The sequence below is a fragment of the Saccopteryx bilineata genome, chromosome 1 (assembly GCF_036850765.1).
Source record: "Saccopteryx bilineata isolate mSacBil1 chromosome 1, mSacBil1_pri_phased_curated, whole genome shotgun sequence".
Taxonomy (NCBI): domain Eukaryota; kingdom Metazoa; phylum Chordata; class Mammalia; order Chiroptera; family Emballonuridae; genus Saccopteryx; species Saccopteryx bilineata.
The window spans coordinates 276,419,020-276,437,715 of NC_089490.1; the positions used below are offsets into that span (position 1 = coordinate 276,419,020).

An 18,696-nucleotide genomic window follows, 5' to 3' on the forward strand; every position below is an offset into this window, starting at 1 on the left:
TTGTTGCAATCGTGAAGGGGATTATTCTTTTGAGTTCCTTCTCAGTTGTTTCATTGTTGGCATATAGAAAGGCTATTGACTTCTGTATGTTAATTTTGTATCCTGCGACCTTACTGTATTGGCTTATTGTTTCTAGTAGTCTTTTTGTGGATTCTTTGGGGTTTTCGATGTATAGGATCATATCATCTGCAAAAAGTGATACCTTTACTTCTTCTTTTCCGATATGGATGCCTTTTATTTCTTTGTCTTGTCTGATTGCTCTGGCTAGAACCTCTAGTACCACATTAAATAAGAGTGGAGAGAGTGGACAACCCTGTCTTGTTCCTGATTTAAGGGGGAAAGCCTTCAGTTTAGTGCCATTTAATATGATGTTAGCTGATGGTTTATCATATATGGCCTTTATCATGTTGAGATATTTTCCTTCTATACTCATTTTGTTGAGAGTCTTAAATATAAAATTGTGTTGTATTTTATCGAAAGCCTTTTCTGCGTCTATTGATAAGATCATGTGGTTTTTGTTCTTTGTTTTGTTGATATGGTGTATTACATTAACCGTTTTACATATGTTGAACCATCCTTGAGATTCTGGGATGAATCCCACTTGACCATGATGTATTATTTTTTTAATATGTTGTTGTATTCGATTTGCTAGTATTTTGTTTAGTATTTTAGCATCTGTATTCATTAGAGATATTGGTCTGTAGTTTTCTTTTTTTGTGCCATCCTTGCCTGGTTTTGGTATGAGGGTTATGTTGGCCTCATAAAATGTGTTTGGAAGTATTGCTTCTTCAATTTTTTGGAAGACTTTGAGTAGAATAGGAACCAAGTCTTCTTTGAATGTTTGATAAAATTCGCTGGTATAGCCGTCAGGGCCTGGACTTTTATTTTTGGGGAGGTTTTTAATGGTTTTTTCTATTTCTTCTCTACTGACAGGTCTGTTTAGGCTTTCTGCTTCTTCTTGACTCAGTCTAGGAAGGTTGTATTTTTCTAGGAATTTATCCATTTCTTCTAGGTTGTTGAATTTAGTGGCATAAAGTTTTTCATAGTATTCTACAATAATTCTTTGTATATCTACGGTGTCCGTGATGATTTCTCCTCTTTCATTTTGGATTTTGTTTATATGAGTTCTTTCTCTTTTTTCCTTGGTAAGTCTTGCCAAGGGTTTGTCAATTTTGTTGATCTTTTCAAAGAACCAGCTCCTTGTTCTATTAATTTTTTCTATAGTTTTTCTGTTCTCTAATTCATTTATTTCTGCTCTGATTTTTATTATCTCCTTTCTTCGGCTGGTTTTGGGTTGTCTTTGTTCTTCTTTTTCAGGTTCCTTAAGGTAGGAAGTTAAGTGGTTCACTTGGGCTCTCTCTTGTTTGTTCATATATGCCTGAAGTGATATGAACTTCCCTCTTATCACTGCTTTTGCTGCATCCCATAGATTCTGATATGTCGTATTGTCATTTTCATTAGTCTGTATATATCTTTTGATCTCTGCACTTATTTCTTCTTTGACCCATTCATTTTTTAAAAGTATGTTGTTTAGTTTCCACATTTTTGTGGGATTTTTTTCCTCTTTTTTGCAGTTGAATTCTAGTTTCAAGGCTTTATGATCAGAAAATATGCTTGGTACAACTTCAATTTTTCTGAATTTGCTGATGTTGTTTTTGTGGCCCAACATATGGTCAATTCTTGAGAATGATCCATGTACACTGGAGAAAAATGTATACTCAGTCACTTTGGGATGAAATGTCCTGTAGATGTCTATCATATCCAGGTGCTCTAGTGTTTTGTTTAAGGCCACTGTTTCTTTATTGATTCTCTGTTTGGATGACCGATCTAGAGCCGTCAGCGGTGTATTGAGGTCTCCAAGTATGATTGTATTTTTGTCAGTTTTTGTTTTAAGATCGATAAGTAGCTGTCTTATATATTTTGGTGCTCCTTGGTTTGGTGCATATATATTAAGAATTGTTATGTCTTCTTGATTCAGTGTCCCCTTAGCCATTATGAAATGGCCATTTTTGTCTCTGAGTACTTTTCCTGTCTTGTAGTCAGCATTATCCGATATGAGTATTGCTACACCTGCTTTTTTTTGGATGTTATTTACTTGGAGTATTGTTTTCCAGCCTTTCACTTTGAATTTGTTTTTATCCTTGTTACTTAGATGAGTTTCCTGTAGGCAGCATATAGTTGGATTTTCTTTTTTAATCCATTCTGCTACTCTGTGCCTTTTTATTGGTGAGTTTAATCCGTTTACATTTAGTGTAATTATTGATACTTGTGAGTTCCCTATTGCCATTTTATATCTTGCTTTCTGTTAGTTTTGTGTCTTGTTTGATCCTTCTCTTTCGTTTTTCTATCTTTTGTTTTTATTTGGTTGTATTCCATACATCTTTCCTCTGTTGCTATCTTTTTTATCTCATGTGCTTCTGTGGTGGTTTTTTCAATGGTGGTTACCTTTGAGTAATGAAAAGGGTCCCTACCCTGTTCATTGTAGCGAACTATTTTGTGAGTACTTTTGTACTCCATCGTCCTTTGCTACTGTTAATCTCCATCTTCTCCCCCTCTTTCTTTTTGTTGTTGTCACAGTTTAAATTTGGTTTTATTGTGTTCTTCTTGGAGCTTTTACTTGTGGCTCTGTTTTTTTTTGTTCTTTGTATCTGATTGGAGAACCCCCTTTAGTAATTCCTGGAGTGGGGGTTTTCTGATGATAAATTCCCTCATCTTTTCTGTATCTGTGAATGTTTTTATTTCTCCTTCATATTTGAAGGATAGCTTTGATGGGTATAGTATTCATGGCTGAAAGTTTCTCTCTTTCAGGACTTTAAATATTGGGGTCCACTCTCTTCTAGCTTGTAGAGTTTCTGCTGAGAAATCTGATGATAATCTAATGGGCCTTCCTTTATATGTTGTATTCTTCTTTTCCCTGGCTGCCTTGAGAATTTTTTTTTTGCTGTTGGTTTGTGTCAATTTCATTATGATATGCCTTGGAGTAGGTTTGTTGGGGTTAAGAAAACTTGGAGTTCTGTTTGCTTCTTGAACTTGAGGCTTTAGTTCTTTCCACAGGCTTGGGAAGTTCTCATCTATTATTTGTTTGAGTATGTTCTCCATTCCATTTTCTCTCTCTTCTCCCTCTGATATACCCATTATTCTTATGTTATTCTTTTTGATGGAGTCAGATAATTCTTGTAGGGCTATCTCATTTTTTTTAATTTTTGAGTCTCTTTCTTCTTCTCTCTGTTCTGCCTCAAGTTGCTTGTCTTCTATTTCACTAATCCTCTCTTCTATCTGACCTAGTCTATTAGCTAAGCTTGTTATTTCGTTTTTCAGCTCGTGAATTGAGTTTTTCATCTCTGTTTGATTTGTTTTTATAGTTTCAATTTCCTTGGACATATATTCTTTGTGTTCATTGAGTTGTTTTCTGAGCTCCCTAAATTGCCTTTCTGTGTTTTCTTGTATATCTCGGAGGATTTTTAGGATTTCTATCTTGAATTTTCTGTCATTTAGCTCCAAGGTTTCCAGTATATTAAATTTTTTCTCCATAGATTTTTTCCTCATCTAGCTGTGTTACCTCTCTTTCTTTTGTATCCATGATATTCGATTTTCTCTTTCTTAATGGCATCTGAGGGTGGTTTTGTTTATAGTATTAATGAGATTTAATAAAGAATAAAAAGTTAAAAAAATAATAAAAAAATAAAAAATCGAAAAGAGTTGTTTTTTTTTAAAAAAATTAATAATGAAATAAAGAAAAATAAAATAAAATAAAAATTTTTAAAAAAAGGAAATTATTCCCCCCCTCCTTTTTTCCTCTCCTCTCCTCTCCGCTCTTTCTTGAGAAAATCTTGTGGTGGACTGTGAATTATAACAAACAATGCCTGTGATGGAGGGCCTGAATTGGGGAAAAGTAATAAAGGGGTAAAAAAAAAAAAAGAAAAAAAAGAGAAAAGAGAGCATATGTACCCACAAAAAGCAAATAAGGAAAAAATTTGGGTCAAGAATAAAATGATTTGCTTTTAGGTGTTGGTTGTCTAAGAGTTATGATGAGAGGAATAAGAGGAAAACGGAAAAATAGGGGGAAAAATTAAAAAATTACTATTGTATTTAGTGGAACAAGAACTAGATAATATGGAGAGCCAGGGATGGGGGCACTGCTAGTGAGTTAAAAAGGTGGAGTAAAAACCCCCCAAAATGCCACAAACATAAGTTTGAGTCCGAGATAAAATAATTTGTTTGTTATTGAGGTTTGAATGAGAGGAGATGTAAAGGAGAAAGGAATAAACTAATATAGAGGGAGAAAAGAAAGAGAGAGAGAGAGAAAAAGAGGGAACCACTAAAAGAAGAAAAAAGAAAGGAGAGAGAGAGGGAGAGAGAGTTAAGGGTTTTAGAATGCAACCCTCATAGAGAGAAAGGAAGAGAAGAGAAAAGATAATGGGAGATGTAACACTTATGGGTAGTGTAGTTCAAGGAGAGGAGAGAGTAAGACCGGTAGAGAGTTAATCGGCCAAATTGGAGGAGGAAAAAAAAGTATCAAGAATGAAGATAAGAGAAACAAACGAACAAATATAATAAAATGGGATAGGTTATAAAGTCTGCAGATTATTCTTGATTTTGGGAGGTTATCTTCTTGCTTTTTCTTTTCTCTCCCTCTTCCTGGTCGGTGACTCTGTACCCCGGGTTCTGCCCCTTTGGCACGCTCAGGTAGAGGTTTGCAGTTGATAAGTCTCTATGGCAATGTCATGTATTGTGCTTTAGTCTTGTTGGCAGTCGAAGCTCATTAGCATTTATAGGCTCCGACATTGAGAGAGTCCGTGTTCCTGGAGCCTTTCTCCTAGTCTTTCCTTCCTCAATTAGTAGCCTGATAATCCAGCTATGGGGTTGCTGCTGCCTCTGCCTGGATAGTAAGAGGCTCAAAGAGCTGACAACTCCCCACTCTATTTCCACTCACACAGGGCTCTGGGTAAGGTTCAGTCAGTCAGAGCTGCTAGCATAATCAGGCGGGCTTTCCGCCCACTCAAAGACCTCTGGCTCTGCCACTCTGTCCGGTAACACAGGCGGGTGCCCACTTCCGGGGTGCTTGGAGGAAACTCTCACTCACTGTCTGTGACCAGGATATCCGGCCAGCAGTCTCATGCTCTGAGTGAAACCCCCAACCGCAGGGAAAAGTTGCAGCGTTGGAATTGAGTCTCGCTCTGTCCCCGTGCGCGGCTTTTGCAAGGCGCTGGGGCCGCCCGAGATTCCACTTTGGCCCACACAAAGGCCCCTGACTCTGCCCCTCTGTGCGATAACACGGGTGCGCACTGCTAAGGCACTCGGAGGAATCGCTCACTCCTTATCTGCGCGCGCACACCAGGATATGAGGCCGGCCGCGTTTCCCTCTGAGTGAAACACCCTCCAGCACGGAAAATCTCCACCGTTGGAATTAGTTCTCACTCCCTCCCGTGCGTGGCTCTCCCAGGGTGCTGGGGCTGCCCAGAGACTCTGCCCTTGTCCCACAGAAAGGCCTCTGACCCTGCCTCTCCGTGGGGCAACACGGGCACCCACTCTTGGGGCCTAGGAAGAAATTCTCGCCCACTAACTGCGCACCGACCAGGAGACCGGGTAAAATGGCCGCTCCGTTTGTCTTTCTTTGTTTGGGTTTGGTGCGAGTATTAGCTTGTACTGCCCGGGTTGCCACAGGATCAGATTTTCCTCGGCTTGGATCTCCGTGCCACAGCCTGGTTCGGCCGTTTGTGTCGCGGCCTAGATCTATTCACCCCCTTTGCCCGCCTCAGTTTCTATATTCACAGTTACCAGAGAAAGCCGCCCTGTTTAGGTTAGTGAGGAAGGCGGAGCATTTCTTACTCCCTATTTCCTTCGGGGTTTGGTTATATATTTAGCCAATTTTTCACTCAATCATACCTTTGGGTGTATTGTGAAGCATCTGGAAGCTCCAAGTATAGGTTTTTCTGTTTCTGGTTGAAGATCTTGTTGAGTTTTGGGGGAGATTTATCAGTATCGCTTCCTACCCCGCCATTACTCTGATGTCATCTCCCACAGCAAATATTTATGAATCACCTACTATGCATCAAGTGCGGTCCTAGGCACTGGCATCTTGTCTATGATTGAATCAAGTCCTGTGCTCAAGAAATCATTGACCTTTACAGTGTGGGGGAAGAAAATTAACAAATCAGAACTTTAGTTTCTATGAGTAAAGTAGATGATGAGGACTAGAAAAGAAAAAAATTCTGATACTAGGGAATTTCAGACCTATGGGTGAGCACCCCCATGTTCAAGGCCTGGCAGTAACCTGGGTTGGTACAGCATAGGAGCCTTCCAGAGCATGACGGAGAAAAACGAAAAGGTTCATTTGGGGAGAGTCTTGACCTCCAGGCTGTGTGGTTTCCACTTGACTCTGTGATCTTGACTTTCTCTGATAAAAGTGTTGCAAGCAGAGGGGTAAGCCAGAGGAAATGTTCATCCAAGGAAGTAACTAGTTAGACCTGTGCATTCAGAATCACATATCTGGCACTTGTATGTTGGTTGGGTTAGAGAAAGGAGAATGTTGGAGAAAGAGAAATTAGCAAGAATATGGCAGCAGCCATTGGATAGGCGGTTCCTATCATGCCATGAATGGTTGTCAGTAAGGAAATGCTAGGGTAATTTGTACATCCATCACTATGGAATATTTTTCAACTGGTAAAAGTAAATAGTATATTCACACCTATAAACTTGGAAAGATGTCCACAATATATAGTTCAGTAATATAAGTAAATTATAAAGTCTTGCACATGAAAGCATCATTTATTTTATTAATGAAACTTCCCTTGTGTGTGTGTTTATCTGAGCTTCATACCCATCAGGATCATCTAAGCTGTGCTTCAGAACCCAAGATTATAGCTCACTCATGACCGCAGGTCTATGTGGGTCAGCAGAGGCACTCTGCTCTACTGGACACCAAGCTTGAAGAAGCTCTGATGTCATGTTTCCATGACTGCCTGAGAGGGAAGAAAACTTGGCAAGTTGGGCACTAACTTTGAAAATTTCCATCTAGAAAGGGCACATGTCACTTCTGCTCATGCTTTGTTTGTCAAAGGGGATGCGCACCTCGGTGTCCTTGTTGGGGGATGGGGAGAAGAAGAAGTGAGAGAAAGTATGGAGGCACACTTACCCCCCTTTTTTGCCTGGAAAAACAAGGTTGAGCAACTCATGTTGGAAACATACCTTTTAAAAAAACAGAAAGGTAGAAAGGTAGTGAGCCAGCCTGGTGGAGGGTGATTGGGCAGGTGCAGTACACTGGAGTCCTAAAGTAAGAAGACATTATTTTTCAGTAAGGACATAAAGGAAAATTGTCACAAGGGAGTCTCAAAAGTTTGCACCTGAGTTGTTTGTGGCAGAGGCATCATGGGCAGAATCAAGTTATCCTGAAAGAGGAAAATGTTTAAGAACGTAAAGGAGAGGTTCTCTATTTGTTTGAAATTCGTGGAGCTTAAGGATCAAGTATGTCTGTGGGAAGAGAAATATGCCCTGCAAAACGCGAATGCTGGATGGACTACAGTGAAAAGAAACACTTGAAACTGTCTTATTGGGGTGAATGCTACTGCTTCAGTTACTATGCTTACCCAAGTTTCTGTGCAGGGTCTCAGCAATCGGATCATTGGCTCCTCTCCCTCTATCCTCTGGACTGAGATACATCCATGGGGAATCTCGGTTGTGGAAGTGTCCCTGTGGTGATTCAATTTGTTGGAGCTTTTTACCCATTCTTTAGATGTACCAGATCCATTTTGGTTTTACATATGGTCCTATTTGAAGTTTCTTTGGGAAGAAGACTAAAAAAAAATAAATAGAATCCTCTGGGATGAATAAGAAGTGAAGTAGGTTCCACTGTGGGACTTGAAACTACACTTGACCTTCTTCCTCCCCACCCAGCCTGTGGAATGCTATTTAGGCACCACTAGCTGAGCTCCCAAAATGTTGCCACTCAGATCCAAAATTTCATTTAATGTGACTTGTTTCATTGACCTTTAAAAATTCATTTTGTTATCTGAAAGGGAATGCTTAATAGGAGCAACAGTATTCGGAAAACCGAACGTCTATTCTCCATTTGGTTACTGTAGATAAGCCTTCCACGTGCTTTCATTTCAAAGCCCACAGTGTTTGCAGAATTGTATACTAATTGAAATAATGTTAGAGATTTAGAGCTGTCCAAAATTAAGTTGTTCAGAGTTATGATAATTTCAAAGAGGTGTTAAAGTTTTTTATGTTAGAAGAAAAATTTGTAGTTTTAAAACAGAGGTTTTCTTTCATAATTGATTGTAAATTCTGATACCTGTAAGTATTCATTTTCTACCTCTTGTAGGATATAAGGGTTTTGTATAAATGCTATGCGTAGAAATAACAACATCTTAAATGAAAATATTTTCAGTATATGTGCTGAATATTAGGGATTCAAAGGAAATTTTAATTTTCTCAATAAGCCATAGCTATACAACAGTTATTTTTCTCATTCTGAAAATAAACTTTTTCTATAGCCTAGTGGTTCTTAATCAGAAGTGATTTAACCCCTGAAAGACACTTGACAGTCTCTAGACAGGTAGCGTGGGGCAGTGCTATCTGGCATCGAGTGGGCAGAAGCCAGGTATTCTACTACACACCTTGGAATGCACAGAAAGGTGCCTACCACCAAGAATTATCCAGCCTCAAATGTCAGTAGTGCTGGGGCTGAGGAACCCTCTGAACAGAATCCATACGGTTACTTTTTGATTGTGATATGTGGTACAGAGTCCTATGACAATGCAGGAGGGGAGACAAGCCTACTGTCTGCCCAGGTGTCCCTCTCTTTACATCCACCAGAAGCAGAGCCTTTGGCCTGTCCTCATAAACACATATCCCAACTCTCAGAGCAGTTGGTGTGTGTCTGCCGCCCTTCTCGCTGTGTTAGGATGCAGGATCCTTTAAAGTAACAGGGGCCATGCTGTGAATGTGGGGCAAGCTTTTCCCTTAGCTTCACTTCCATTCTCTAGTGAGCTGCTGTGTGGCAAGGCTCCCCTAATGCTGCTTTCTAAATTTCCCTGACCTTGGTGCCTTTTCTACCTTATTTATTATCTGTGTATCCATTTTAATGTTCTTCTGTTTCTGTTTCTTTTGTAATGAAAATGTTCTGTTTTATTGCCTACTAATCCATTTTCTATTCCATTCCAAACCTTTCTTTAAGCTGTTTTCATATTGATTTTTTTGAGATGACATTCATATAACATAAATTAGACATTTTAAAGGGCAGAGTTCAGTGGGACTTGGTACGTTCACAATGCTGTGCAGCCACTGCCTGTATCTGGTTCCAAAATGTTTGTCATCACCCCAAAAAGAATCACTGTACCTGTTAAGCACTTACTTCCCATTTCCCCTTCTCCAGCCCCTGGAGACCCCCAACCTGCTTTCTGTCTCTATAAATTTATTTATTTTGGATATTTCATATAAATGGAATCATAGAATATGGGACCTTTTGTCCTAGCTTTGATCATGTAACATAATGGTTTGAAGTTCCTCCACATTGTAGTATGTATCAGTACATCATTTTTAATGACTGAATAGTATTCCATTGTGTGCATATACATCATGCGATTTATTCATTCATCTGTTGTTGGACAATTGTGTTGTCTCCACCTTTGCCTATTGTAATTAATGCTATTATGAGTATGTGTGTACATGTATATGTTTGAGTACCTGTTTTTCAGTTCCTTAGGGTATATGCTTAGGGATGAAACTGCCAGGTCACATGGTAATTATAAGTTTAACTGTTTGAGAAACTGCCAAACTGTTTTCACAACAGTACGACCTTAAAGCTGTTTTATTTTGTTTCTTACATGTTGATGTTCTTTCATCTATCTACTTTTATTAACTTTCCCACAAGGCACCTAATCACTCTCCCTGGGTCTCCTGAAACCGTGTCCAAGGTAGCTTAAAGATCCAGAGTTGCATTCCAAAGCTCAGATACCAAACCCTGAGAGTTGAGGACTAGCTTTGCACCTATACCCATGAAGTGCTCAGATTAACTTAATGTTTGCCATGGTTGGATACCAAAGCTAGAAATCCCCAATTTTTGAAAAAGAAAGATCTTATACCATCATAATAATCAGTCCTTTATTGCAATCCAGTGGATTTTTTTGAACATGCTGTTTGGTTTTGTCGTAACAGTATTTCTTAAATGAGTGCAGTTCGTGGTGTTTCATGCAGCCTTTGAGGGGAAGGAGAGCAAATGTTTGGGAACGGGGATTCTCTGTGACTCTTGATGTTCTTCTTCACCTGCAGGTGTCATTCTTCCTCTTCATCATCTTCGTAGTCTACACAATGCTGCCCTTCAACATGCGGGATGCCATCATTGCCAGCGTGCTGACCTCCTCCTCCCACACTATCGTGCTGAGCGTCTACCTGTCTGCGAGGCCTGGGGCCAAGGAGCACCTCGTCTGGCAGGTGGGTACCCTTCCCCATCTTGCTGTGGGTGTCTAAGGTGCCATACATCTGCTCAGGGTGTGACTCTTTATACCTGGCAAGGGTTCAAGTAGTACTGCTCTCTGACCTTGACTCTTGTATATCACTAATGGGTAGCCAGCCACACCCCCTGCCCCTCCATCAGTGGAACCAACAGTCACTTAGCAATTAGCAGAAGTGGAAATTGAACACAGCATTTCCATTTTGCTGATTGCTGGAAGGTGGTGTGATTTTGATGGTTAAAAGCTGTTCTCATTATACATTATAATTTAGCATTCTTATTTTTAGAGTGAACTAACTTCTACAATTAAATTCATAATTCTCTCCCACCTCTTTCTACCTTGATATCCCAAATCCTCCCTTTACAGAGGACAAAATATTTCTCCATTTTCTATGTTCTAGGAGGTCCATGGACATTAAAACATTATTTAAAATGTGATGACAGCAAGTTTAGCTTTACTAATAAATAGTATTTCAAAGAAGCCATTCATTTAATTAGTTAAAAGCATTTGCAAAGCTATTTGATTTTTTGTTATATGTATCTGTAAACATGAGGATTAGGGGTTTAGAGGTATTTCTAACAGTCTCCTGTTTACCTGTAATAGTGTGTTTCATTTTGCTCTATTGGAATCAAATGTAAGAAATGCAGCCAGTGGTGGGATTCAAATAATTTAACAACTGATTCACTGCCCTAATGACCATTTTAAGTATATAAAAAAGATAAACCAAAAGGTAGTTTATTATTTCATGCATTTAATACTTAAATAAGAATAATAAAAGAGGTACACAAAACTAGATTATGTTATAAGAAAGAGTTTTAAAATATTAATAAAAAATATTAAACAATACCTGACAAAAAACAATAAAAATGTTATTTAAGATATTTCCATATTGCTTCTTGATTGGTGTCCTCACTTGTAATTTTTTTTTACCTATGGACAGAATAAACATTATTACGGGTGCTTAGAATATGCTGTTGTGCAGATGAATGTTCAAAAAGAGTAAAGAAAGTGAATTTGTGATTTCCACATTGGGCGGCTGCCCAGGTGCCTACCATAGAGAGAACCCTGATGACAAATGCCATTTTAACAAGTGGTTTGCTGAGCTCAAAAAATTAGGTACCGATTCTGCTGAACTGGTGTAAAATGGCTGAATCCCACCACTGAATGCAGCCATGGTGCAAGAAAAGACAGGGCTGAAAAGTAGGGATGAACAGCACTGTTGTTGAAAAGGGGGTGTTAGTCATGGATCCCCTGACCCTTGTGGGGTCTGAGAAACTAGTTTTTCATGTGCTTGATGGAGTTTTTAATTTGGAAATGTAAAATGGACCTAGAGGCTGACCCTTGGATCTGTAGTAATCTCTCTTAGTTGGGAAGCTTTCTAGGGATCGATCTCTTTTCTGAGTGTTCTTCTCCTACTGCTTATAACACAACATTCATAAAGAGATGCCTGTGAAACATTCTTCTGGGCACTAAGCCTTTGTGAAGGCAACAGCCATGATTTTGCACAGTGGGCTCTAGTTTCATGTTGTCTTGTGCAGATAGCATTAGTAACGTCCACTCCCAGAAAGCAAAGGAAAGCCATGTTCTTCTTCCGTGCATTCCCTATGACCGAGCAGAGTGGGCACATGCCTGTAACCTGAATGCCTGGCACAGACGGATGCCAGTCAGTAACCAAGTCAAGTGAAAGAATGAGGTGGGTGTTTTATAAAAGGAAGAATTAATCCAGCTGTGCCTGGAAAGAGGTAGGAGAAATGGTCCTTTCTTCACCAGCTTTTGCTTCCTTTATCTGCATTTCACAGCCTCCCCTGAGGATACTTTTGGGAAATTTTTTTCTCCTATAAATTCTACTCTTCCACCCATTCTTTAGTGAGGTCATTAAGCTCAGCCTGAAGTGGTTCTGTGCAGGACCAGGTGGTAGGTGTGCTTTTCCCAGATGACATGAAAATCACTGCAGGAAAGTCCTCCTGACGTGGCAGCAGGCACTCAGACATCTCTTCTGGCCCCGAGAACCTTCCTGGTTTGGGTTACCCTGGAACATTTTGTACCCGTCTCGTTTGCCCCTTCATGAATAAGTAAGTGTCTACTGGAGCACATGTTATAGAAAAATATGTGGGAGGTGAAAATTATAATATCTGCCTGTCAAGATCAAATGGGATTAAAAATTAAAAAGGAAACTAAGTGCTTTTCAAAGAACCTGGCGTATTCTAGGTCATAAAGAACTATATTGAATTTTTTAAAGCACTTTGATTTTCTTTCACTGGTTAAAAAAAATTGGAGTAAGAATGTAATTTTTATTTACTCAGTTTTCAAAACCAACAAAGAAAAATACTCATGCCTGTCAGTGGACAGTCAGAAATAAGGTAATTCTGGGATAGCAAAAGAATAAAAATTTCTTATTCCATAATATTTTATGTAAGAATAACACTGAAAGGAACAGAGAATATAAGATCGGTTTTCCATCCTTTCAGAAATAAGTTGCTGGGGAAAGGCAAAATATGTCAACAGACTTAAACTAGAAGTTTCCTAGGTAAACATCAGAATAATGAAGAAAAGAGCTGGAACTAGAACCTAAAAATAACACTGGTTGGTGCTGCAAGAAAAACACCTTATTGAATATTTTTAAATGAAAATGAAAGAGTGCTACAGATTAGGTGCTATGGTGTAATTATTTGGAGGATATCAGTTTGATAGAAAAAGGTTGCCCATCAGTGGTGATCAACATCACCCTGCCTTCTAAACCATCAAGGAAAGAGTGTTTTATTTAGCATGGATCCACAGTAAATATTTTTTGTTTCATTTTATTTTTTGAACATTGACAACTCATAATACTGACTAAACATAAGGTCTTAGCTCCTTTCCATGTTGAGAAAATGAGTTCATTGTTCTCAAGAAATATATCTTACCAGCATATGTCCTGAAATAGTAATAATTCTCAGACTATGATATATCACATAATTGGGAAAACTTAATGACTGAAAATTATGTATGATATCTTCTAATGTATTTAAACAAAGTTTAATTATTAGTTTTGTGTCTCAGCATAAGGTCTTTCCTTGAGAATATTTCATGTGCTCTGGAGAATGTATAATCTAGTGTTCTGGGATGAAAGTGTCAATTATTTCCATCTGCTATAATGTGTCATTTAAGGCCCATATTTCCTTATTGATTTTATGTTTAGATGATTTATTCATATCTGTCAATGGGGTATTTATATCTGCTATTACATATAGTTCTGTTAGTGGCCGCTTTATATTTTTTTGTGCTCCCTGGTTGGATGCATATATATTGAGAAGTGTTATGTTTTCTTGATGTATTGTTCCCTTTATTATTATAAAATGTCAATCTTTGTCTTGTTACCTTTTTTATCTTGAAGTCTATTTTGTCAGGTATAAGTATGGCTACACCTACTTTTGTCTGGATGGCATTTGCTTAGAGAATCATTTTCCTCTCTTTTACTTTGAGTCCATATTTGTCCTGCAGCTGAAATGTGTCTCTTGAAGGCAGTATGTAGTTGGGTTTTGTTTTTTGATACAATTGGCTACTCTGTGCCTTTTTATTGGTGAGTTCAGTTCATATACATTTAGGGTAATTATTGATGTATGAGGATTTCCTATAGCCATTTTATCTTTTGTTTTTCTGGTATAATCTCTAATACCTTTTTTTCCCCTTTTACTTTCAAACACTCATAGATATGCCAATAAGACTGTTATTTTATTATTTTATTTTTTTATTCAGTTAGAGTAGGGGAGGCAGAGAGACAGACTCCTGCATGAACCCCAACAGGATCCACCTGGCAAGCCACCAACTGGGTGATACTCTGCCCATCTGGGGCATTGCCGCATTGCTTGGCAATTGATCTCTTCTTAGCACCTGAAGTGGAGGCCATGGAGCCATCCTCAGTGCCTGGGCCAACTAATTCCAATTGAGCCATGGCTATAGGAGGGAAAGAGGAAAGAGAAAGAGAGAGAGAGAGAGAGAGAGAGAGAGAGAGAGAAGCGAAAGAGAGAGGAGTAGAGAAGCAGATGGGTGCTTCTCCTGTGTGCCCTGACTAGGAATCAAACCCGAGACATCAACATGCCAGGCCGACACTCGATCAGTGAGCAAACTGGCCAGGGCCAAGCATTTTTCTCTAAACCATTTCTAGGTAAGCTGTCAGTCTGATGTTGCATCACTCACATGCCTTAGTGTGTATTTTCTACAGTGCCATTCTCCTGCATAATTATAATGTAGCTATCAAAATCTGTAAATTTATATTAGTCGTCTATTCCTGCAACTCAAGTTCCTTTAGCTTTCCCATTGATACCTTTTATAGCCAAAGACACAGATCAGAATCATGCAGTGCACTGAGATCTGAAGTCTCTTTAGTCTTTCATTTTATGTTTCAATTCTGAAATAGTTCCTTAGTCTTCCTTTGGCTGTTAGGCTCCTACCACTCTTGAAGATTGCAGATCAGTTATTTTGTAAAATATCCTTCAATTTGAGGTGTCTGATGTTGCCTCCTGTAGGTGTTGAGGTCATGCATCACTGGCAGGAATTACAGACATGACAGTGTGTCCACATTATGTTCTATCAGGGTGCATAATTCTACTTTGTCCGTTGCTTATGGTGGTCATTAAGATTATGGTGCTATGCACCAGCCATTTCCACTTTGAAATTACACTTCTCCCCTTTGTAATTAATACATATTTGTGAAGAGGTAATTTGAAACTAGGCAATTATGCCATTTTATTTACTTATTTATGTCTACACTATCTTGTGTTTTTCTCTTTTATTCAATAGGGTATAAAGCATGACCATCACTGTTGATTTTGTTGTCTATATGGTCTCAGATCTGACCTCTGGGAACCCTTTCAAGCTGGCTTTAGTGTCCTTCTGATGTGGCCCCATGCTTGTTTTCTGGCACAATACAACGTTTAGGTTCATCTTGAGCTTTTCCTGCCCTGGCTCTAAAACCAGCCACTCTCCAAGGGTCACTGGTTCTTTTTAGTGAAGAATGGAATTTAGAGGCAAGATATGGACTTTGTATCTTGTCACTGGGCTGTGGGTAATCCAAGACAAGGCCCTCATACATTTACATCAGTATATATATAATACTCATTAAGTATAATGAGTCATTTAAGGCCAATATTTTCTTATTGTTTTTCTGTTTGGATGATCTATCCATAGCTGTCAGTGAGTTATTTAGGTCCCCAAATAAAAGTGTGTGTGTGAGTGTATAAAACACAATATATTAATTTATTAAGTAATACATATTACTTATTAAACATAAGATGTCACAGTGATACTTCCATTTGCAACTCACCATAGGTTTCATGCCAGTTTTCTCCCTTTGTATTATGGCTTCCTTGACCAATAGTGAAAAAAAAATTATCTCCCTTGATACTGAATATATTGACCTATTTGATGAATGCCTGTATATAACCAGTCTCTGACCTCATTATCCACCGCCTCTATCTGCACTGGTGCTTTGTCACTTGGACCAGCTTACCTTTCCCCGCAGACATATTCCACTTCCCCAGACCCAGCTCTGTCCTCTGTGTTTGACTTTCCCCCTGCACACACTTTTGACAACAGCCCACTTTGTCACTTTGGGCGAATGCGGCTTCCACCAACCCCTGTAAGTGCAAATCCTTCCTTGTTGTGCTGGTGGTTGAGCGCTGAGTTCTTTGGGAGGGAAGGCAAAGGCCAAGAACGGCAGGGAGAGAGAATGGGGCAAGCAAGAGGAAGCGAAGGAGCACATTACATTGTAAACAGAGTTTATTTGTGGAAGAGAAAACAGTTCTTTTCAGTCACTCTCTGTGATTCCCTTTGTACAGGTCTCAGTAGCAACATTTCTGTTGGTGATTTTCTGTCTTTCCTTTTTTTCTGTCTGGTTTCAGGAGACTTAAAGAAAAGCATTTTTATGTTGTTTGTGTAAGAATATTTTATTTATTTATTCTGCATTTAGCATTAGAATAAAAAGCTCTTACTAATTTGTAATTAACTAGAAAATGAGTTTGTTTGTATCAGTAGCATAGCATGAATTTGACTAAAAGTTCCACGAGAGCAGTGAGAAGTTGTTTCTGTTTATGATGTCAAAGCAAAGGGAAACTGAGGCTGGGAAAACACAGGGAAATATCCCACCTGATGCCCTGGTGGCTGCCTTTAGCTTGAGCCCCTAGGGGTGGCAGTTATGTAGCCCTTTGATAAAATTAGGAACCTGGCTAGGAGTCTTGCCTTCCAGGCAGAGGCAGTGGGCCCATTGATCAGTAGCTCAGTCCAGCCTGCAGCCTGTGTGTGTGTAGTATTAATTTCATTGTAAATATACATTTTGTCTAATCCCCATCTGCTACACTTCTGTAGATCAGCATCACTGTCAGCAGGATACTGAACCATCTTCAAGGAATTTTCATATATTCCTGTTTATATATCACAGTTGCATTTTCTATTTGAAGCTGACTTGATTTTCTTATGTTTTTTATTTCCTCAGTATTAATAGCACATTCTGGATTTTTATTTCATATATCTTTTTTTCCCCATGACAGAAGGAGGAATTCAGTAAATGTAGATTTACTGAAGCAAGCCAGCTAAATGAGAATACATATTTATCAAAGAAGATAAACTAAGTGCTTATTGATTTTCTAACAGGATTACTCATAGTTTACAGAAATTTTTATAGAATTCTCTTACACAGTGTATACAATATTTCAGTTGTGACATAATTTGAAAATTTTTAGATAGGACCTAAAATAGAAAATCTAGCCTGTCATCTATGGCAAATGTGGATCAGTAGTAATGCCGATTTGTTACATAACTGATTTTCAGTATAATTCAGGAACTGTATTGGAGTCTGGAATTAAATTGCATTTAAGATCTAATCTGAGATGCTCAAAGGAGAAACAGCAGGTTACCAGCTGCCCAGTTTCTGGCTGTGGAAGAGACTAATTATTAGGAATTTGGACCTCTGTTTCTTTTGTTTTATCTTTCAAGAAGCCCAAGATATTAATATCTTCCATGAGGGGAAAAAGGGAGAGTATACCACAGTTCATTTTGTGTTGCATTCAGCTGTTGATTATCATCCATCTTTTATTTTACAAGTTATCATTTATCTGTTCTAAAGACCCATTTTTGCGTTCTAAGTTTTTGTGATTTGGAAGGACTGGGATAAGCATGGAGAAGAGGTAAAGACAGGAAAGTGCGTGGTGTGGATAAATCATAAAGCAAATCTAAGTGCACCTCGTGGTCCTGCTCTCCTTTCTCCTTCCTTATCCTGCCCCAAGCCCAGCAGATGAACCCCCTTCTTCTCTAAATGGCAGGAACTTTGCACCATTGTCTCACCAGGGAAAGTTCAGTTGGTCAGACAAGTGAACAAGCATGATAGAGTGCTTACCTGCAGGATGTCAAATCATTTTTAAAATGCTCTGGTAATTTTTAAAATGAAACTCTGAGAATGTTTGAGACAGAACTTTCATGGCAGCCATTGACTGTTTCACTGTAATGGTGGAACGAGACCTAGGTTTATATTCCAACATTTGTGACTCTGTTTTGGCGAGAGGATGGCAGGATCAGAGGAAAAAGGAAGCCCTGTCAGATTATGAGTTTTGTCTTGGAAATATGATCAAAGGAGCATCAAAAAGAAGGAGTTCTTGAAAAAATGAATGATGATGGTCCCAAAATGAATGATAGCAGTTGCCACTACCCTCTTCTGAACTATGCCATCTGAACTGTGTGCCCTCTGTTCATTCAAAGCAATAGAGTCATGTCAAGTACCATACTTTATTACAAATTGGTTAAAATGTTCTATTCATTTTGACCCAGTTCTGATGGGTCATTTCAGCTCTCGGGCTTCTTTTTGTCTGAAGTTGCCAGGTCTGCATTGCAGCTCAGCATTTCCCTTTGACCAGCCCGGTTTCCTTCCCTCCCTGCAGGCACTCAGCCAAAGAGCACTCCCAGATGAACAGTGAACTGTGTTTCAGAATGCGCCCCCTGGAGGGCCATACGGCAACGCTGCATGAACTCGGACTAATTCTTGAGTCAGTTTTCTCATCTGTTAAATGGCAAGGGTCGCATCAAACTCCCTCAATAGTTGCTGGCCTTGGTGCTGATTCAATGAACTCACATGAAGGAAGAACCTGCTAATCGAGCTGGGCTGATCCTTAGCCCACAGTGAATAGTAGGCAGCAGCAGCAGCTTATATTTTACTGAATGTAAATGAGTTTTACAAAAGCTAAGAGAAGTGGAACATAAAAATACTTAATATGTT

General features: G+C 39.0%; 1 protein-coding gene across 2 annotated transcripts in view; it reads left to right on the forward strand.

The window, feature by feature from the left end:
* The window catches only part of ADCY2 (adenylate cyclase 2), a 420,264-nt gene that overhangs the window by 123,055 nt on the left and 278,513 nt on the right, over window positions 1-18,696 (forward strand). For both annotated transcript variants that reach the window (XM_066243472.1, XM_066243482.1), the window contains exon 3: window positions 10,273-10,434. In XM_066243472.1, coding sequence (XP_066099569.1) covers window positions 10,273-10,434 — 162 coding nt within the window. The remainder of the gene's footprint in view (window positions 1-10,272; window positions 10,435-18,696) is intronic.